Source organism: Phaseolus vulgaris, chromosome 9 (genome assembly GCF_000499845.2).
Source record: "Phaseolus vulgaris cultivar G19833 chromosome 9, P. vulgaris v2.0, whole genome shotgun sequence".
Taxonomy (NCBI): Eukaryota; Viridiplantae; Streptophyta; class Magnoliopsida; order Fabales; family Fabaceae; genus Phaseolus; species Phaseolus vulgaris.
In genome coordinates this window covers 29713053-29734211 of record NC_023751.2, presented here as the reverse complement: position 1 = coordinate 29734211, position 21159 = coordinate 29713053, and the positions used below count along the sequence as shown (strand labels likewise).

At 33.2% G+C, this 21159-nt stretch overlaps 1 protein-coding gene across 3 annotated transcripts; it reads left to right on the top strand.

Annotated features, from left to right (window-relative positions):
* The first annotated feature begins 4523 nt into the window (after window positions 1-4523).
* Window positions 4524-20451, top strand: LOC137821445 (histone-lysine N-methyltransferase ASHR3-like). Of its 3 annotated transcripts, none has more exons than XR_011082800.1 (11): window positions 4524-5037; window positions 5125-5271; window positions 5770-5934; window positions 6318-6344; window positions 6644-6761; window positions 6944-7037; window positions 7476-7569; window positions 7712-7790; window positions 7999-8170; window positions 19582-19688; window positions 20023-20451. XR_011082800.1 is itself a non-coding variant. In XM_068626040.1 (11 exons), the coding sequence occupies exons 1-11, from the start codon at window positions 4789-4791 to the stop codon at window positions 20180-20182; spliced, it is 1386 nt and encodes a 461-aa protein (XP_068482141.1). In that variant the 5' UTR covers window positions 4524-4788; the 3' UTR covers window positions 20183-20451. The 3 variants fall into 3 exon arrangements, 2 of the variants coding, with proteins under 2 accessions (XP_068482141.1, XP_068482142.1); XM_068626040.1 differs by having other exon boundaries at window positions 19608-19688; XM_068626041.1 differs by lacking the exons at window positions 19582-19688; window positions 20023-20451 and adding an exon at window positions 18983-19172.
* Window positions 20452-21159: the final 708 nt, after the last annotated feature.

Below are 21159 nucleotides of genomic sequence, written 5' to 3'. Positions count from 1 at the left end.
AAACGAAGATTGATTACGGGTAAATTATAAATGTGTGTTTTTTTGGGATTCAAGTCTAAGTTAGCCACTCGTTATGATTTTTGATTAAGGAAAGGGGAATCACGTTTTGTGAGAAGGTGAAGAATGAGATTTTTGTGAACCAATAAAATGGGGTTTTTTAAAACTTAAATTAACCACCTTGTTTCTATGGCATGACCAAAATCACTTTGATGTGACTCCAAACAATCACTTCTTACTTTTTGCTTTGTATCCACTTAAATTTGGTGCTAATACTAAGCAAAATAAATAAATGTGCACATAGTATAATATAAACGACTAAAAAATAATTTAAAAAATATAATTTTGATAATGCTATATTAAAAATATCAGTTTATAATTATGAAATTTTTTTATTTTTTATGTGGACACATTCCAATAAAAATTAATTTTTCTTCTAATTGTAATATATTGTTATCATATCATATCAATACCCTTTAAAAAATAAACAAAAGCATATATGTGATAAAAATAAACAAAAGCATATATGTGATGTAAAAAAACTATTATATATGTATCATCACTTTAATATTAATTTAAAAAATTTAAATGAGTTTATTTCGAGTACTATAAAAAAATTATATCAATCGTTAAAATTTAAATTGGTTATTATTACTAGTGTTGGTGCACGAGTTTTCATGTAAATAAGGATTAATACATTAATTTTTTTTTCCTATATATTGATAGTCTCTTATAAGATAAGATGAAAAATATTTTTAGTTGTTTTAACCTTCTTTGGTGAAATCATCTACTTCCATTAAAATATTTGTACGTAAAAAATTGTTATTATATCTAAGAATTTTATTGCAATTTTTAGTTCTTAAGTGGTGAATGATAATTTATTCAGTGAGAAACGAGTGCCAAATTTAAAAAGTTTTACTGTAGTGTAGGGTTTTTTTTTAGTTCTTGCCAATTAATTTTAGGTTGGATACTTTTAAAATTAGTCAAACATTATGACTATGTTCGTGACTGCGACTAAAATGATGAAGTGTATGATGCTGATTATGATAATGAGGATATTATAACAATTAATTTTATTGTTTAAATATTGAAAGTCATTAGAATTGATGCCGTTTATTAGCTTTTGAAAATAAATTCTATTTACATTATAGTTATGCATATCTTGCTTATTTTTAAATATAGTGGTTAAAGTATATTTTATTTTACTCTTGATTTTATGAAAATAATGAAATATTGAGTTTTCAATCAAATAAAAGGGTTTGATGGGAAAGAAAAATATGTTATAGCCCAAAGTTTGAAGGTTGAAAAGTTGGGAAAACAGTTGAAAAATGTTTTGTAATTAAGGTCAATAGTATAAAAGAGATATTCTGTGTTAGTTTTTAAAAAAAATATAGTTATATTAAAGATCGGTGTAAATGTGAAAGTTGTTAAAAATAAAGTTCATTTACGTCAAACAATCAATTTACCAAACAGACATAAAAAAAATTAGTATGTTTTTGTCGGATAAACATTGGTCGACGCACATGAGCTTCAACTAAGGTATTCTAAAGCCAATTTTTATATTGGATGTGGTCTAATTTGAAATATTTTGATTTTAAATAAGGGAAGAAATTCCTATTATCTTACCCTTATCAAATCTGTCGGAGACTACTTTGCCTTCACATTTTTAGAGCTTGAGGAATGTAGACTTGGTCTTGACATGTATTGTGAGTATCACGGTTGTTTTTGCTAATTTTCAAATCAAATGTGAAGATTTGAAAAATATGTTGTTGTGTGTAGTTAGGTAGATTTTAAATTGTTAATTTGCATTTGGTTACGATCCAAGTTTGTAAGATCCTAAATCTTTTTTGAAACATTTAGTTTTCAAGTATGTGTTAATTTTAGTTAATTGTTTTGTGTTTTAAATTAGTTGAATAAACTTTTGTTCAAAATCTGGTGACTACAACAAGTTTTTCAACTAGTTGATTTATCGTAGACAACCTATGGAATTATACTTAGAGTTTTTAAAATAATTTAAAAATGATTTGTTTTTTTTCTTTTCTATAAAAATAAAAGAGTTGGTTATTTCGATAAATGAATTGGTCTTTATGTTCAGTTTTATAACAGGTAAAGAAATCAATGAGTTTTCTTGAAAAATCAATTAAATATTTTTAAGCATAATTTTGTTATGTTTTTCAAACTGCTTTTTAAATGCTTTTGACTAATTTCAATTAATGATCAAGTAGTTTTAACAACTTTTTAAAGTCTATATAAAGATTGGTTTATGATCATTTCAAAAAAAGAAGAGAGTTTTAATAAAAATATTTTCAATAGAATATCAAAGAGCTTTTAATCATTTTTGGAGTCTTGGATCATTCCTTGTGTGAAGTAGGGTTTTTTGTCCTACTATTTTGTAAAGTCCAGGTGTATTCTTATTCTTTCTTTTAACCTGCAATTGTGGTGTAAAACAAATCTCAGGTAAAGTTTCTAAAAATTGTGGTGTTGTTCAAGAGTATTGTGTGTTTTTTAGGGGTTCAAGATCAACATTTTTGGTGTGGTGTAATCTGGTTTTGTTTACTTAGTGAATTCTCAGTGGTGAGCTCGGGACTTGATGTAACTTTTGGTTAAAAGTTAACCAGTATAAATCTTGTTGTGTTAATCTCTTTTCCCTTAATCTAACAAACGACTTTATATACTATTTTGTGTATTCTAGTGCATTAAACAATTAGTTGTTTCAATAAAACAATTGGTTTATTCTCATAATTGTTCCTGTCAAAACCCTACCCAATGCCTTTGGTTCAGAGCCTTGGGTTTTGAAGCGCACCCGCATCTAATGCTTGATAGACGAACAAAATAAGTCCTCATTTCCTTTATGTCTTAGGAGCATAGATTCCATTGATGAGTTCCATAGTCTATACCTATATGTAAAGGGAATTCCCCTTTATAACTTTTTTTGGTATATATATATATATATTTTTTTTTTCAATTTTATCTTTATATTAATATTTTATTTTGGTTATTATTTAATAAAACAGTTAGTTTTGAACGTATAGCAATTTTGAATTTAAGTGTGTAAGACAACATATTATAGACGATTCGATAACGACTCTCATAGGATAAGCTCGAAAATGACTCTGATACCATATGAAGAAGTGGACTTTAAGCTTAACTCAATCTCATAAAACTGATTTATAAGATAAGGTTTTCACCCACTTATATATAATAAAATGTGTTCATCATTGGTGTTTATGTTGTACTCTATGTTATTTTATTATTATACTTTTGACACCAATCTCCAACATCTACTCAAGAACATAAATACTCCTTCAATTTTGCTTTTTTTTTTCTTCCTTCTCTTAGGAAATTGATTGAGATGGCGGAAATCCTGAATTCCCAAAGTGATACAGATTGATTTGCTTCTTCTTTATTCAATCTTATTCATTTCTAATTGTTCTATTTTACTAAATCTTTTGGCTTAAGGGGGATGTAAAGTACTTGCTGGTGGCTTACGACCATTCATATTGTAACTCAATATGATTTACGAAATTATGCAATTAAAGGTAAATGGTGAAGTTCATCTAAAATAGAAATCGTCATTAATTATGTCAAGAAATATGGGGATGGTTTTATTTTTTCATCAAGATTTTTTCTTGAAGAAAATAAATTGTAGACTTCTTTCTGATTTAGTTTATCTCTATCATTGAGAAGTATAGAAACATGCAAGTGTGGTCAAGATGTTTGGGTTGGCTAAGATAAGAAAATTTACTTTACTATTGATCTAATTAAGAACTATTTAGTTAGAAATGTAACTCACAGTACAAAATGTTAATACTATAAAAAATGATGGAGTGGATTTTCTTCTTTTCCAAAACAAAGTCCAATAGCAACATCAATTAAATTACTTATGATTATTTTTTTTAAAAAAATCAACACAAAATATATAATAAAGTTTAAAAAACAGAAATTAAATATGTCATCATGTAACACTTTATATGATTATTAGAGTATTTAAATGCAGTGTAATTAATTTAAGTGTATATGCATAGTCTTTTTTATATGTAAATCAACTTCTCACTGTTCTCTTAATTTTTTATTTTAAAATAACAAAAAAAAAAAAGAAACTTCACATTTGGTTCCCACACTAAATTTCACATATAAAAAGAATAACCTAAATTTTCAATTACTCTCTCAACTTTATTTCAAGCAACACTCTTTTTTTTAAAACCATGTTTATGCTAGTTATTAATAAAAAAAATTCTTCTATATAACTAATATAAATTTTGTTACAAAATTTACTTTCGATAACATAATTTATTTATTATTCTATTCTTTATATTTTGTAACTATTTATTATTTATTTACAATAGAAAAATAAATTTCTAAAAATTATTATTTTTATAATTATTTTTTACGAATGTATTTATTTAAAAATTTAATAATCATGATAAAACTATTTTTTTTATTATTATATAAAGAAAAGGAAAACACCGAGGTGCATATATTTCCACTATTCTAATTAAAAAGATACAAATTAGTTTTTATTTCGCATAGCCACTTTTGTCCTTGGTTACCAAAATTCAAAAATAGCGGTCCCCTCAGTATTGAACCGGACAAGGTTGCAAGGAAGAAGGATGTGGCAGAATCGTAAATATAGAATTCGTGATAAGCCTCTGAAAATCACATTTTCCCGCTCATTTCTTCTTGTTCATCTTCCTCTTCCTCTTCTTCTTCGTCTTCATCTTTCGCTTTCCCTCTCCATCTTTTCTCCCTCCCTTCGCCTCTGTCGGCAACTTTCTCCTAAGTATTTCGGCAATGCCAGATTTAGGGAACTTGTCTCTGTCTTCGACTCTCACACTCTCTCACTGCTCCTCCGATGTCGCAGACGCTCCCGTCAAAACCCTACCCGATGCCTTCGTTTCGGAGCCTGCCTTCGAGCCTCGGGTTATGAAGCGCACCCGCGGCTCCCTCGATCGGGTCAAGAAGCCCGCCTCCGACAAAACCTTCCAGGATCGCCTCAAAGATCCCTTCTCTCATCCATTTCTTGTTGGCGCTCCCAAGATGGTATTTTTTTTACTATGTTTTCAATTTTTTTTTTCAAATTAATGATAAATTATTTTTGCATGCAACTAATTGGTATGGCGTGTTCAGGAGGAATGCTGTTTTTGCCGCCATTTTATTTACCCTGGTGAGGAGGTAGTGTGCTCGGTTCGCGGATGTGACGCGCGCTTCCATTCTGAATGTGTAAAAGATTCTGTTGGAGCTACCAGTCTGAAAAAATACAAGTGTCCACAGCATGTAGGTTTTTAGTGAATGCAACATTTGTCTCTTTCCTACTGACATTGACCCTCACTTCCTTAATACACTGATTTGGCTTTGGACATATGGATTACACGATGAATGGACACTTTTTTTTAGATATTAGCTTATCCATGCTTTCTCATGTGAATTATTGTTTTCTTCTGACTAATGAAATTTATAGAAGGTAATATTTGATTTATCATTTTGCTGATATTTAACACACTCAGTGAATGTTAGATTATTTGTGTCTTGCGATGAACTTGGGGTGGTATGAACACATGTGGAAAGGGAGATTGATCACAAGTTCTAAAATGTTGATGTGTGCTAAACTCTTCCATAAGTACACTGTCAAACTTTTGAATAATTTTCATCATTTAACAAGAGCTTAATGAATAGTTATTGGACTAAGCTGTTTACTGAACCGCATCCACAGTCCTTTTCCTTATTTTGTCTTCCTTGTCTTGCCATTCTCTTATCGAGTCCTTCAATGGACAGGTATGCTTCATTTGCAAGCAAAAAAAGCACTTGAGGTGTGTACGATGTAAAATTGCGTTCCATAATAAATGTGCACCATGGCCAGATGCAGTGTTGCTGATAAAAGATCATCCTGGTCTAGCTGTTTGCTGGAGGCATCCTTCTGATTGGCGCTTGGATAGGAAGGTCAATTTTTTCTTTTCACCAGAATCTTTTACTGTTTCTGCTTATTGATTATACTGCAACTTGCTGTATCTCCTTCAGCTAGATTCCCGCTCATATTCAAATTCAGTTATTTGTTTCTTTATTTACCTCGTCTCATCTTTCCTTTTAAAAATATCTCGGTATTGCATATGGTTCCAATGTCACTCCACTGTCATAAGTTTTCTTGATGTTTTAATTGACTCGCTTGTCACATGTGCAAATATACGCCTTTTAAAACTTGGATTGATATCAATTTTTATAGCCTCACTTGATTTAGATATTTCTTTTCAAAGTTTTATTTTTTTATTGGTATTTTTCATTGATTAGGCTGGCTGACAGGAATGTTGTATTTGTTGGATGAGCAGCCTGATGCTTCAACAAGTGACATTTCGGTAAGGCTTGTGAAAAATATTTTACATCTAATGCACTTACATATATATCCTGTTCTGACCTTTTGCGATATTTATGGATGTAAGATGAATAATATATATCGTGTTTGAGAAAGAAAGGAATGTATATTATTAAATTAATTAATACAAACTTCTGAAGGATTCTGTATTTTAATGACTTTGATTGTTCATTATATATGCTGGTTTCTTGTATGTTTGAATGAGTGAAACCAACTACTTGCGTAAGAATTTTGTAGTATTGTTAATATAAGTTTTGAGAATTTCCTCTCATCTTTTTCCAGGAAATATTTTGTGGCTTGCCTCTTCCATTTATCAGTGAGGAGTTTAAGATCGATTCCTCCTGGAAAGACATGGACAGTAAGATGGAGCAGCCACCACCATATGTACACATAAGACGCAGTATCCTACTTGTTTTCTTGTGTGCTATAGGGAAGCAGCTATTATATTTAATAAATTTAGAATTTGTGTAGCCCTTTTAGAATGTTAAGTAAAAGAACTTGATTTTTATTCTTGGTCTAATTAATAGTTTTCAAGTTAAGTACTTCACTGCTCATCATGTTGCTAACCTGAATTAATATCAGATATATACTTAGTAAAGAAGAAACGTAGTAATGTGGATGATGGTGCAGGGTGCACCAGTTGCAGTTCTACATGTTCTGATGATTGTGTGTGCAGGTACAAACATGTACCGGAGTCTTTTTTCTTTTGGATGAAACTTCTTGTAGATGTAGATGATGTAGAGATAGTGTAGGTCTTTTAATTATCATTGATGATGAGTTATTTTTCTATTGCTTATTCTACAAATAAATTATTTTTTTACGTTGAAAATTTGTTGATCCCAGACATGAAGGATAGAAATATTGATGCCTGCTACTCCTATTGAGTTAACAAATTACACTGAGAAATATTGTTTGTCTGGTCTATAAAACTACGATCACCTTCTCTCTGTGAATTAAAGAGGTTGTAGTGTTGTACACTGACAATTATACACTTAGTATAACGTGGCACATTACATGTCACTGTAATTGGTTGTGAACATGTAATACTAATATACTTGAGTAGTAAGATTTAATCCACAGGTTTATACATTAATTATTGTATATCATCTATCAGGGTTCAATGCATAAGTTGCTCAAAAGCATGTCGCTGCTCTGAAAATTGCAATAATCGTCCATTTCGCAAGGATAAAAAGATCAAGATAGTCAAGGTGTGAAATTTTACTGCATCAAGATGGACACAGTATATTTTTATTTTGAAGCATGTTTATATTTTTTTGTGAGTTTCCCTTCTATTAGGCTTAAGAATTAAAAAATATTGCTACAAATTATTACACGTCTTTTTTTTTTTAGACTGAACATTGTGGATGGGGAGTGGAGGCCGCCGAAACCATTGATAAAGGTGGATTTATAGTTGAGTATATTGGCGAAGGTAGTTCATATTTCTATGTGGCTTCTAGTTTCATAATGTCAAGCATTGTTTATGTTCCTTTCTTTTGGTAACCATAGTTGAGTACGTCCTTCAGAAAATATAAAATGTCATTTATTCAGGAAAGTTTTAAAAGCATAAGACCTTCTCTACCACATGTTTTCTGTAGCTTATATCTTTATGCTATGCCTTTAATCCATTTATGCTGCAGTAATTGACGATGCTTTATGTGAGAAGAGGCTCTGGGACATGAAATACATGGGTGTACATAATTTTTACATGTGTGAGATTCGGAAAGACTTCACAATCGATGCAACTTTCAAAGGAAATACTTCACGCTTTTTGAACCATAGCTGCGATCCCAACTGTGTTTTGGAAAAGTGGTTAGTGTCAAATACCATCAAACTCATCCTAGGCTGCATTATTTTCTCACTCTTCAGAGATTAATCAACAGACATGCTGTTTCCTAGTGAACCAAATTATTATTAAAAACTTGTGTGAAGTATAACCTGATATTATGTACTTTGGTTTCCTTAATGTAATAAAATATCTTTTTACAGGCAAACTGAATATTAATAGAAAACTCAAGCCTTAGCACTGGATTTGCCGACATTTGGAAAAAAACCCCTTCATTATAATGGTGTGCTTATTGCCTCCCAAAGAAACCCGTAAACAATCTCAGATAATAACATGTACTCCAATAGGATGTGCTTCGTATGCATGTTTTAGATCAGATACTGAACTGGTTTTTCTTTTCAACTTCTTAGAAAGTGGCTGGTATAGATAACATTTATGCTGTCAATCACGTATCTTCTTTGTTAATCGAGACAAAAGGACATGGGATGCATTTCTTAGATTATTAGATTTCTTTTGAATTCTGCAATATTCCATAAGCTATCTTTTGTCGTGATGTGTTTCTAAAATAGCGAATTATATGTCCTTCGGTCCTTTTTATAAGAACCAAATGCAATGTTTGATTTGGTCCTTTTTATAAACCCAATCTGGCATGTCTTCCACATAAATTATTTTTTCATAAAATATCCTTTACCAGTCATTTTTCTGAGTTCAATTAATTGTAAGTAAAGTATGTCAATGTATTAGGCTCTTTAGGAGTTTAACTTTGTTTTGTATATAGAGCATTTTTTAAAATTTACTTTGATTATTCACATGCATAGCTAGTAAATTAAAGCAATATATATATATATATATATATATATATATATACATGATGTGAGATTAAAAAAATTAAAACATAAAATATTTGAAAAAAATGTCTTGTTAATTTTAAGGATAATTTTCGAGAACCAATAAATTTATAACAAATTTACGACATTAACCAAATTAACTCGGTTTTTAAATCCTAATGAATAAGTTAATTAAGCCTATAGAAAAGGCTGGAGGGAGTATTTTTCTTGTTATACATTGTGAAATACAATCCTACCAATTACCATTTCCCTGTCTTCATTATAGTGTTATTTTTAGTTGTAGATAGGGCACTCTTCGTAGGGTAGCTTGTATATTGCTATTTGGTGTGTGATTTGTGTTCAATATTATGTTTTGTTAGTTTATCAATTGGTGTTCTGTAACTATGCTGCTATATTCTAAATGAGATTGAACATATATTTGACTCTTTAAGACCATTATGACTACTGTGCTTCACAAATTGTTAGATGGATAAATAATGTTCGCTTAAGCCTTATCCAAAACATGGGCTGATTGGATTCAGCGGTTCCAATTAATTAAATTATTTTTGAAGTTTGTTGGTGTTATGAAACAACACTATTTTTAGAGAAGAACAATGAATAGAAAATTTGAGCCTCTTTATTTGACCAAATGTACAACAAAAGATACAAAGGAGCACTCTCCTTTCTATTGGATTATTCCAATTACAAAACTCTTAAAACTCCCACATTGACGCTTTTCCCCTCTAAGCTTCCTCTAAAAGGGATCCTAGCTACTAACAAACTCATAGTTGTAAAAGCTACCCTACAATTGTATTCTTAGTTATTGTTTTTAAATCTCCTCCTATAATAAACTTGTAACCATGTTTTAGTGTCAACATGTTGCATTTGCTTTTTCTTAACAATGCCACCCTGCTCAGAATTAACCTTGTCCTCAAGGTTAAAATTAGGAAATTGATTTTGAATAGTAGATAAATCTTCCCGCATCCATTCCTTACTTGTTTTCCTTTTTATTGCACTAACATTTGTTGTATTGGAGTAATATTTTTGGTGATCTTTTGTCTTCCTTGAATGTAAGATTGAAGGAACAATTTTGTAGTTCCTTGCAATTTTAGAGGTAGAGCAACTTTCGCAAAGTGTTACTTGATAGCCTTCTTAAGATACTTGAAACACAAGATGAATTTGAGTTTGTTGTGGTAACTCTAATTTGAAAGCCATTTCATCGATTTGCTAAAGAAACAATATGGTCTGTAGTAACGTGCTAACAATTTGGGAAGTTTATTAGACACAAAGATTTGTCTATGTGGCCAAATTTTTCGATACACCCAATCACCTAGTTTGATCTTGGAAGATTTGTGATAAACATTAGCTTGAATTGTCATTTGAGCTTTTGCTATTTGCAAATGAAGCTTCAAATGTCTCAAAGTGTCATCTTTTCATAAGGCCATGCGCCGCAACTTCCACCAAAGTTTTTTCAGGTATGTTGAAGGAGGAGGTTGACCATGCACCACCTCAAAAGGAGTGCAATTAAGGACACTTTGGAAACTGATATCGTACTAGTATTTTTCCAAACTTTTGGTTGCTTAAAATGAAAACAATGTAGCTACGTTTTTAAGGTCTTATTGAGGACCTCAGTTTGTCCATTTGATAGTTGGTGGTGGTAGGCTGTACTCATCCTCAACTTGGTGTCTTGTAGCCTAAATAACTTCAGCCAAAATAAACTTGTAAACGTTGGGTTGTCATTAGTAACAATTGAACTAGGTACCCCATGAAAACGAATTATTTCCTAGATAGATATATCAGCAATAGAAAGAGCTGAATATGGGTGTTTACTAAGATGAAATGATCATATTTGCTCAATCTATCTACCACCACCAAGATAGTACCAAACACTTCAATTTAGGTAGGTTCACAATGAAATCCATATTAACATCTTCCCAAATGACATTAGGTATTAATAAGGGTTGCAAAAGCCTTGTTGGAGTTGAAGTCAAATATTTACTGCATTGGCATACATGATAGGCTGCCACATATTTCGTCATGGTGAAAAGTGCGACATGTTTATGAATGTCTCCCGATATGAAATTGTTGTAGTAACCTAGGAATCCATTGAGATGATCTTGCCAACACTAATCTTCCTTTGTAATACAATCAATCATGTTACAAAGTCTAATGGGGGTGGAGGTTTGGATACGTTATAGGTATTAAATATAGGTAGTAAGTAGTTGTATTGGAAAACTACTATATGCAATGCCTATGAGTTGTACCTATCTCTGTACCTAGGACTCTTGCTTTGGCTTTTGATATTTGCTCTTCCTTCTACTCATTGTATCAAAATTCTAACACTATAAATATGACAGCGTAACAAAGGTGTGATTAAACTCTCTCAAATATGGTCTCTTTTATTTATCTCAAGTGGATCCTTGGTTAAACATCTTCCTTTATTTTTGACAAAACCATATTAAGATTAATGTCCTCATCAATAGATGCAATATATTGCCAAAAAGGTTTAGTTATGGGCTTCAACTTCTTGTCTTCTTCCCTTTGTAAGGTGATCACTACTCAATTTGCTGCTCCCACTTTATAAATGATGTCAAATTCATTCCTTAATAGCTTGTCTAGCTAGTTTTTTTGATTTTGAGTTGTGATACATTGTTCTAACAAGTGCCTTTTCTGATATGTGTATACACTGTGAATGTTTGTCCCAAGAAGTAAGGACACCAATGTTGAATAGCTAAGACTAGAGCCATAAGCTATTTTTCATATATAGATTTGGTGAGATGTTTATGCTAAACCCTTATTGAAATAAGCTAGGGTCTTTTTGTCTTGTAATAAGTTGAAAGAAATAGATAGAATGTATTTCTTATGTGATTTACAAATGTGATTACACTCTTAATTTATAGACTATTTACAACCTAATTAAGGAAGTATATAATAGGTAATGAAAACAAGAAATAATGGGTGATTAAAACTGTATAAAATTAAATCAAATCACTAACAAATATGTCTTAATAAATAGAGAATAATATTTGCACTTAATTACAGAATAATTTTCTTGATTATGCAACACTCCCCTCAAGCTTGTGAATGTATATCTATCATTTCCAGCTTGCAAGTAAGATCTTTGAATTGTTCTGTGGGAATTTCCTTAATAAACATATTTGCCAATTAGAGTCTTAAGGGATGTACTCGGTGGCTATAAGATTATTATCCAACTTCTCCTTAATAAAATGTCGGTGTATCTCTATGTGCTTTGTTCAATCATGTTAAACTGGATTGTGTGCAATACTGATAGCGAACTTATTATCACACGCCAAACCCATAGGAGTTTCATATTTTATTTTGAGCACATCAAGTATGATCTTCATCCATAGTAGTTCACAAACCCCTTGAGCCATGACTTTAAATTTTGCCTCTGCACTTGATCTTGCAACTACATTTTGTTTCTTGCTCCTCCATGTCACCAGATTTCCACCCAAGAACATGCAATAGCCTGTGGTGAATCTCTTATCAACAATTGATCCTGCACAATCAACATCAGTATATACTTTCATGGATAAGTTTTCTCCCTTTTTGAATAAAAATCCTTTCCTTGGAGAGGATTTTAAGTATTGAATAATTCTATTTACTGTCTGCAAATGTCCTTCTCTTGGATCATGCATAAATTGGCTAACCACACTAACTGCATAGGCTATGTTTGGCCTAGTGTGAGATAGATAAATGAGTTTTCCCACAAGTCTTTGATATTGTGTCTTCTCCACTTTTGGGTTTTCCTCATCATTCCCAATCCTATAATTTTGCTCTATTGACACTCCAGTGGCCTTACCACCCAACTTACCGGTCTTTTTGAGAAGATCAAGGATGTATTTCCTTTGAGAAATAAAGATGCCCTGTCTCGAGTAAGCAACCTCTATTCCAAGGAAGTACTTTAGCTTCCCAAGATCCTTCATCTCAAATTGAGAAACCAATCTCTCCCTAAAATTTTGATTTTCAATCTCATCATCACATGTAATAATCATATCATCTATACAGACCAAAAGTAGAGTGAGTTTACCATTTTTAGAATGTTTTATAAAGAGAGTATAATCACCTTGGCTTTGTCGGTACCCCACAAATACCATAGTTTGAGTAAACCTTCCAAACCAAGCACGAGGTGATTGTTTAAGATCATATATGGCCTTCTTAAGTCTGCACACCTTATCCACTTCATTTAATAGCACCATAACCAGGTGAAATCTCCATGTATACTTCTTCCTCCAAGCTTCCATGCAAGAAGGCATTCTTAACATCAAATTGATGCATCTCCCAACCAAAGCGCGCTGTTAAGGAGAGAACAATTATGACTGCATTCATTTTTGCCATTGGAGCAAAAGTCTCCTTATAATTGATCCATAGGTTTGAGTGTACCCTTTTGCAACCAACTTTGCCTTATATTGATCCAATGTGCCATCAGATTGATACTTAACTGTGTATATCCAACAACAACCCACTGCCTTCTTCTCCTTTGGTTTCTATACAATCTCCCAAGTCTCATTCTTTTCTAATGCCCTATTTCTTCATTCATGGCTTGAACCCAGTTCTCATCTTTTAAGGCTTCTTGTATTGATGTAGGAATTCTGATAGAATCAATAGCTGAAAGAAAACTTTGATGCTGTATAGAAAGTTTTTCTGTAGACACATTGAGATTTTTTTTCTTTTCTCTAGGAAATAGGTAAAAATCATCTAGGTTATTTTCATTTAAGGTGTCCTCAAGAGTCTCACATGTATGAGTACTTACCTTCGGTTTGGACAGTTGAAGTTGCTGTTCGACCAGAACGAGTTCTTGTTGCCTTCGCTAATATTGTTTCTTAAAGTATTTGTGCTCATTATTCTTCTTTGGCGTAGGGTCTTTGTCATTTTCCCTAAGAATGGAATCCTGCAACAAAGGAAAAGGTGACAACTCAAGGTTCTTAGCTTCTTCTTGAATACTCTCCCCCTGAAGCTAAGAACTAGGAAAGAAAGACTTTGTTTCATGGAAGGTGACATCCTTGGAAATATAAATTCTACGACTCTGAGGGTGATAACATTTGTACCCCTTTTTGGTAGGGGCATAACCGATGAATACACATTTGATGGCGCAAGGATCTAACTTACCTCGATAAGGACTATGAACATGGACAAAAATAGGATAACCAACACGAGTCTAAAGATTAGTCATAATAGGAATAAAAGGATTAAATGTTTTCATAAGCTGAACCGGGTTAACACCCTCTAGAACCCGAAAGGGCAATCTATTGATAAAATAAGTGGTGGTCAGGATTGCTTCCCCCCAATAAGAACTAAGAATAAACGTTTGGAAAAGGAAAGCTCTGGTAACATCAAGGACATGACGATTTTTCCTTTTAGCAACCTCATTTTGTTGAGGAGTGTCCACACAAGTTAATTCATGAACAACTCCATTTTTCTTAAGGAACTTGTAAAGGTATTGGTTCACATATTCTTTTCCAATATCAGAACGCAATCTCTTAATTGGACTTTCAAACTGTGTTTGAATCATTCGGTAAAAATTTACAAACAAGTTGAAAACTTCAGACTTGTCTTTTACGAGGAATATCCAGGTAACTCGAGTACAATCATCAATAAATGAAATAAACCATTTTGCACCCGAGATATTACGAATAGGTGAAGGTCCCCATACATCTGAATGAATAAGATCAAAAGGTTTAGAAGTTCTATTATTATTTGGAGGAAAAGTTGTTTTATGGTGTTTAGCAAACTGTTAAACATCACAATGAAAAGACTCGACCAATAATTTTGTAAATAAAACAGGAATAACGGATTTTAGAGTACTAAAAGGAGGATGACCAAGACGTCTGTGTTGAAGCCATATCTGATAAGATGACCAAGATTCAGTGCCTTGCTGAACACTAGAAGTGTGTGCCTGTAGTCCAACACACTTTTTATTTTTTTCCTGCTGTAAGTAATATAACCTGCCCTGCTCTTTAGCCAATCCAATTGTTCTCCCTGTGGCAAGATCCTGGAAAACACAATGAGAATTAAAAGAAATCATTACACAAATTAAATCTTGGGTAATCTTATGAATAGACAAGAGGTTATTAAATAGGTTGAGAACATGAAACATTTTTTAAAGGAAAGGAAGGTTGAAGGTGGATGTTACCATGACCAGTAATGGGGGTATTGGAACCATTAGCAACATTAATATGTTGGTTACAAGATAAGACATTGTAGGATGAAAAACAAGAGGAATGAGGTGTCATATGATCAGTAGCACCAAAGTCTATAATCCAGATATTTCTTAGTACTAGAAGCATTAAGGGATAAGAAGCTAGAACTCTTACCACTCATGGCTTAAGAACAAGAGCTAGTCTTACTAAGAGAGTTCATGAGAGCTCGTAAACGTTCCAATTCTTCTTTGCTGAGTGATGGGACCTCCTCTGCTATTTGAGTTTCAGAGTTAGATGATGCCTGATTAGCATGCCTTTGTATGGTATCTTTGAATCCTCCAGTATGTTCCAAAACCTGCTTTCCATCAAGTTTGAGGCACCTTTCCTTAGTGTGACCTGTCTTATTACAATAGTTGCTCCAGTGATCATCACGATTAGCCTTTGAGGGAAGCTTTCTAAATGAAGAAAATGGACCTATTATAAGGCCCTTGCCAGTAGCCAGAGCTTAATTATCAACAGAGTTGTCAACAACCAGAGATGAACTATCAACGGAGTTGCCCCTATATAACATTACTGACCTCTGGGTCTCTTCCCTTGTACACTGTGAAAAACTTTCAAGAGAGAAGAGAGTTTTTCCTTACCCAAAATCTGAATCCTAATTGGATCAAATTCAGAGTTCAATCCAGAAATAAATTTAAATATTCGCATCCTTTCAAGGAATTGTGCTAATGTGATAGAGTCGTCTGTGCACTTCATTTTCAAATTTTGATATTGATCTAATTTGATCCATAAACCATTCAACATACCATAATAGCTTATTATTGACAGGCTCCTTGGCTGGTATGGGAGATGTTGTTTTCTATCATAGTGTATGTTTGACAAAGGTTTTCGCAAATCTCCTTAGCAGTGGAGAATAACAAACAATTTCGGCTAATCTCTTGTGTCATAGAATTCCATAACTAGGTCATGATAAGAGAGTCTTCATCGTCCCAATCTTCATATGTAGAATCGGTTTTGGCTGGAGGGTTCCCTTCAATGTGATTCAATTTCTTCCTTCCCTTGAGCATAGCACAAACCAACTGGGCCCATTGCAGGTAGTTGTTTCCATTGAGACGATAGTTGCTTTGCAACACCTGCAAATCATTAGAGCTAAGAGGGGTTGTATTTTTAGTCAAAATTGGTAAGAGTTGAATCAATAAGACAAAATTGATTGGGCTTTGCAGGAAAAAAACTGGTGGTGGTTTTGTTTGGAAAAAAATGCTGAAAAAGAACTACAAATGTGCTTCCCTAACTAACACGACTCACGATAAAGTAGACACATTAGACAAACTTGGAACAAGTTGCTGCATCTTAGCAAGACTAGGATGACCCAACTGAGCATGAATGAGAGATGGAGAACCCATAATCACACCAACATGTGCAAAGATCCGTAGTTGATAAAGTCCATGAGACTCACATCCGATGCCAATCATTTGTCCCAAACTCCGGTCCTATAAAGTAACAAAATCTTTGGTAAAAGAAATAACACAATCGAAGGAACGAGTGTGACAACTAATGGATAATAAGTTAAATGGAGACTCAGGAACATAAAGAATATTATCAATAGATAAAGAAGGAAAAAGATTAATAGTACCAACACCATGTGATGGTACCCTATATCCATTGGCCATGGTAACCAAAGGTCAATAACCCGTAGTAGATAGGGAAGAGAAAAAATATTTATTACCAGTAATGTGATCTGTGGCACCTGAATCTAGAACCCAAGGGCCAAGGGAAGTTGAGTGAGTGAGGCCAACAAAAGATGTACCTGAATGTGCAACAAAAGCTGTGGAATTAGGGTTCTGACGATCGTCATACCATTAAAGAAATTCATTGAAAATAACAGGTTAGCCTGGGGTATCAATTGAAGTATGATCCATAGTAGAAAGTTGCACAGGGGCAGTTTGAGCAATCGCAACAAATTTAGGAGGACGACCATGTAAGGCATAACATCTGTCAATTTTGTGGCCAAGTTTGCCACAATGGTCACACTTGTGACGCCCTTTGCCCGACTTGTGACGGTGAGTACGATCATTATGTTGAGAGACTAAAGCAGAAGAGTCATCAACATGAGACGTTATATCAATGATGTGTTTACCTGACACATGCAAAACGGTAGAACAAGAGGAAGTAAAATTGGGCTTGATAGGAAATCCCAAAATTTGATCACGAATGTGAGAATAATCATCAGGAAGGCCATGTAAACTCAATAACATGAAGAACTTGGATCTTTGTTCTAGTTCTTGAGAAGGAGTGGGGTTAGGAGTTAATAACTCATTAAAATCAAGAAGAGTATAAAGTTTACCCATATATTCCACCTTTGTACCATCAAGACGTTTGAAAACAACAATTGTGAGAAGATTTTGACACACACCATAAAGACGTTGAGTATCATTGGTGTATAATAATTTTGCTTGTTCCCAAACTTCTGAACATGTCTCATAGGTACGAAAAAATTGTTTCAAAGATGAGTGAATGGTAGATTTGATAACAATGCATAATTAAGCATCAATTTTCAACCAACGGGAAACCTCATTTTCAGCAACAATAGGATGGGTAAGATGATTAGCATAACCTTGACACTTAAGCCATAATTTAATATTTGATGCCCAAGTGTCATAATTGGTTCCATCCAATTTGTCAATGAAGATATGAACGTTGACATAATTAATATAAATAGATGAATTCGGCATAATGATTGCGGAAGAAGCCACAGTGGTAGCGGCAACGGAAGAAGCCGTAGAGGATAAGGACAAATCCAATCACCGGTTAATTGGCGGCGGCTTCAAAGATGAAGGCTCCGACAACGATTCCGACTCCGGCTAGGCGATGGGGTGGTGGTTGGAAAATTCCAGTGAATAGTGGATTCACCATTAAAAAATGAATCCTAACCCTATGCTCTAGATGCATATTAAAGGAAAAGAAAGAATATGGTAAATCCCTTGTGTATATTGAACACATAGGGTTATGTTTATATAGGAAAAGAAACATATGAGATAAGTCCATTACATAAATATGAAATATCTAACAATATATATAATATCTAATTATATCTAACACAAGATATTTCCAAGAAGGGTTCTTGGGTTTTTGTCCCCAGAATTTGAGCCAACGGCCTGAATTCTTTCCATTCCATTAAAGGCTAGATGTAATTTTTCTGATTCTTTGATGTTTTGAACTTCAAAACTTTGTGGATCATTCCCTTCAAACATGGGCAGCTCCACCTTTTTCACCTTAGGGTGAAATGATTCTTCCTTGTCCTTATCCATTGTTGTTGATGTCCTCTCTTTCCCCGATTGACTTATTTTTCTCCTCCATCTGACAGTTCCTTTCCTTTCTTGACCTCAAGAAGTAGTTCCTTTATCTCTCTCATGTGTATGTTTTCTTTCACCAAGAGACATCATGTCTGCAATTTCCTTCCTCTATTTGTTGCCTATTTCTCCAAAAAATCTGCTATGTTTTCCATTATGCACTCAGATCTGGAAGGCAGACTAAAGTTGTTAGGAAGCAACACTAATTTAAGAAAAAAACAATGAATGAAAATCTGAACCTCTTTATTTCACCAAATGTACAACAAAATATACAAAGGAGCACTCTCCTCTCCACAAGACTATTTCAGTTACAAAACTCTTTAAACTCCCAAAACTAACTCCTTTTCCCTCTAAGCTTCCTATAAAAGGGATTTTATTTGCTAAACAAACTCTTAGCTGCAAAAGCTATCTTACAACTATATTCTTAGTTATTATTTTTAAACCTCCTCCCTGTAATCTTGTCTTATTGTCAGCGAGTTGTATTTGCTTGTGCCTAACAGTTTGCAGAGGAGGGACAAATTCCTTTATGGAGGAAGGTTGACCAAAGTTTGTTATATGTAGCATGGGAGGATTTGGCATCTCGGTGCACATGCAACTTAAATTAATAGCTTGACAAATATCAGGAGAAATAGTTACTTTAGGCTTTTAGCAGGACGTATGAAGGGAAATGAGGCAGTCAATTTCCTGCACAAGTGAATTGTATGTTCCATATTACTCAACAAGTGTTTGTTAATGCTCACCTATGAGTCACCTTTCTTTTCTTATACCGTGATCTTACTTTTGCATGTTCTCAGCTTAGAATATGTATGGATGCTAATATTGAATTCTTTACTTAGGTCCTGATTAATTTTTAAGCACTAAGGACCATGCCCACCTAAAAAAATGGTTATATTATAAGGCTTTTACTGCTGTATTGATGAAATGGTGTATACTCTTGTGCTTAAGTTATTAACATGTAACATCGTTAATTAGTAGGTTTTCTTTACGATAAGCTCCTTCTTTGCAGATATGTTGTATGACAATAATTGGGCATATTTGCTGTCAATTAACAAAATGAATCTATTTATCTATTTATTGGCTACATCCCTTTTATATTTAGGTATAAACTCATGTGGTGTCTTTTAGGCAAGTAGATGGCGAAACTCGTGTGGGTGTATTTGCTGCTCGTTCAATAGAAGCTGGAGAGCCATTAACATATGATTACAGGTAAATTTGATCGTATTTTTATTCTTTGGTTGAGAGAGTTGACAAATGAGGCCATCTATGATAAAATGGGGCGAAATCCGAAGACTGCCCCTACTTAAACAACACAAACGTAGTCGTTCGTGTGCTTTAGCCAGTAGTGGTCGTGAATTAGCTGCAGGCCCATTCTCCTTTCTAACATATGTCGTTGTATGTTTTTGACTATCTATCCCAACTAAACTAGTAACATAACTAACTAATGGGTATCTATCAGATAACTTTGTTTACTGTGTCGGATCTTTTCTCTGCAACTTCCAACAATAGAGGTTTAACATTATCTGGTTTGTTGGCTTTGTAGATTTGTGCAATTTGGTCCAGAGGTTAAATGCAACTGTGGTGCAGAAAATTGTCAAGGCTTTCTAGGGACGAAAAAGAAAATTGACAAGCTAGATTTCTGTTGGGGTTCTAAACGCAAGCGAACATCAAATGCTTGCATTACGCTGGTAACAGCTCTATGATATATGCCAACCTATTAAGTGTAGCCATCGCTGTTGTAATGTAGATAGAAAAGTGAAAAAGAAATGACGGGAAAAGAATATCTCAAATATTCTGTTCCATTGTTGTAGAGGGAAATGACTATTTATTGATTCAAGATTGACAGCATTGTCACTCAAATTTTCATCCCAGTAATTAAAACATGTAAATTGATATTGCTGAGCTAGCACACATCAGTGTTTGAATAATGACCAGTATCAAAATTGAGTTTTATTAAAATTTGATGTATTATTCCTAAATTGTGAGGGATTCTGAAATCAACTTTCCTAATAATCAATGTGAAGTACTATTAGTCTGTAAAGTGAAGAACATCCCAAAAAATAAATGGAGAAAAATCAACGATGTTAGATAAGATGTGCTTTAACCCGACTTTTTGCTTTACTAGCAAATGCCTAAATTATTTTTTTTTAAAAGCAAAAAACACTTTGATTTAAAATTAACTTTTTATCTTTTACGATTATACATTTAGGATACTTTAGTTATTTACCTGTTTGTAGGAGTTGGCAAGTAATGTAAAATCCCATTTCCATATTTTAAGTTTGGCATGCATACCTTTCTCTTTCCTTCTCTCTCTAACTTTTCGTTCTACTTTCTCTTTACCTTCATCCTTTCAACTCTCTTTTAGTTGCATTGAACAATATTTGGAGAACTAATGATCGTTTGTAGTTGAGTAGAGCTTCTACGTGTGAGGTGATTTTCTTGCTTAAATGGAGCTTCTCAGTAGGGGAGAGAACTTATATAATCCTATGTTGCATGTTGAGTCTATAGTTCATTTTGTTACATGCATGTGAGAAACTCTTTAGTTGAGTTCAAAAGAACTTTGTTATGTGCATATGATGTTTTTCAATTGCATATGGAATTTGAAGAACTTTTGTTGCATGTGTGTCTGATGTTCTTCAGCTACATGTATAATGTAAAGGGTTCACGTGTCACTTGTAAG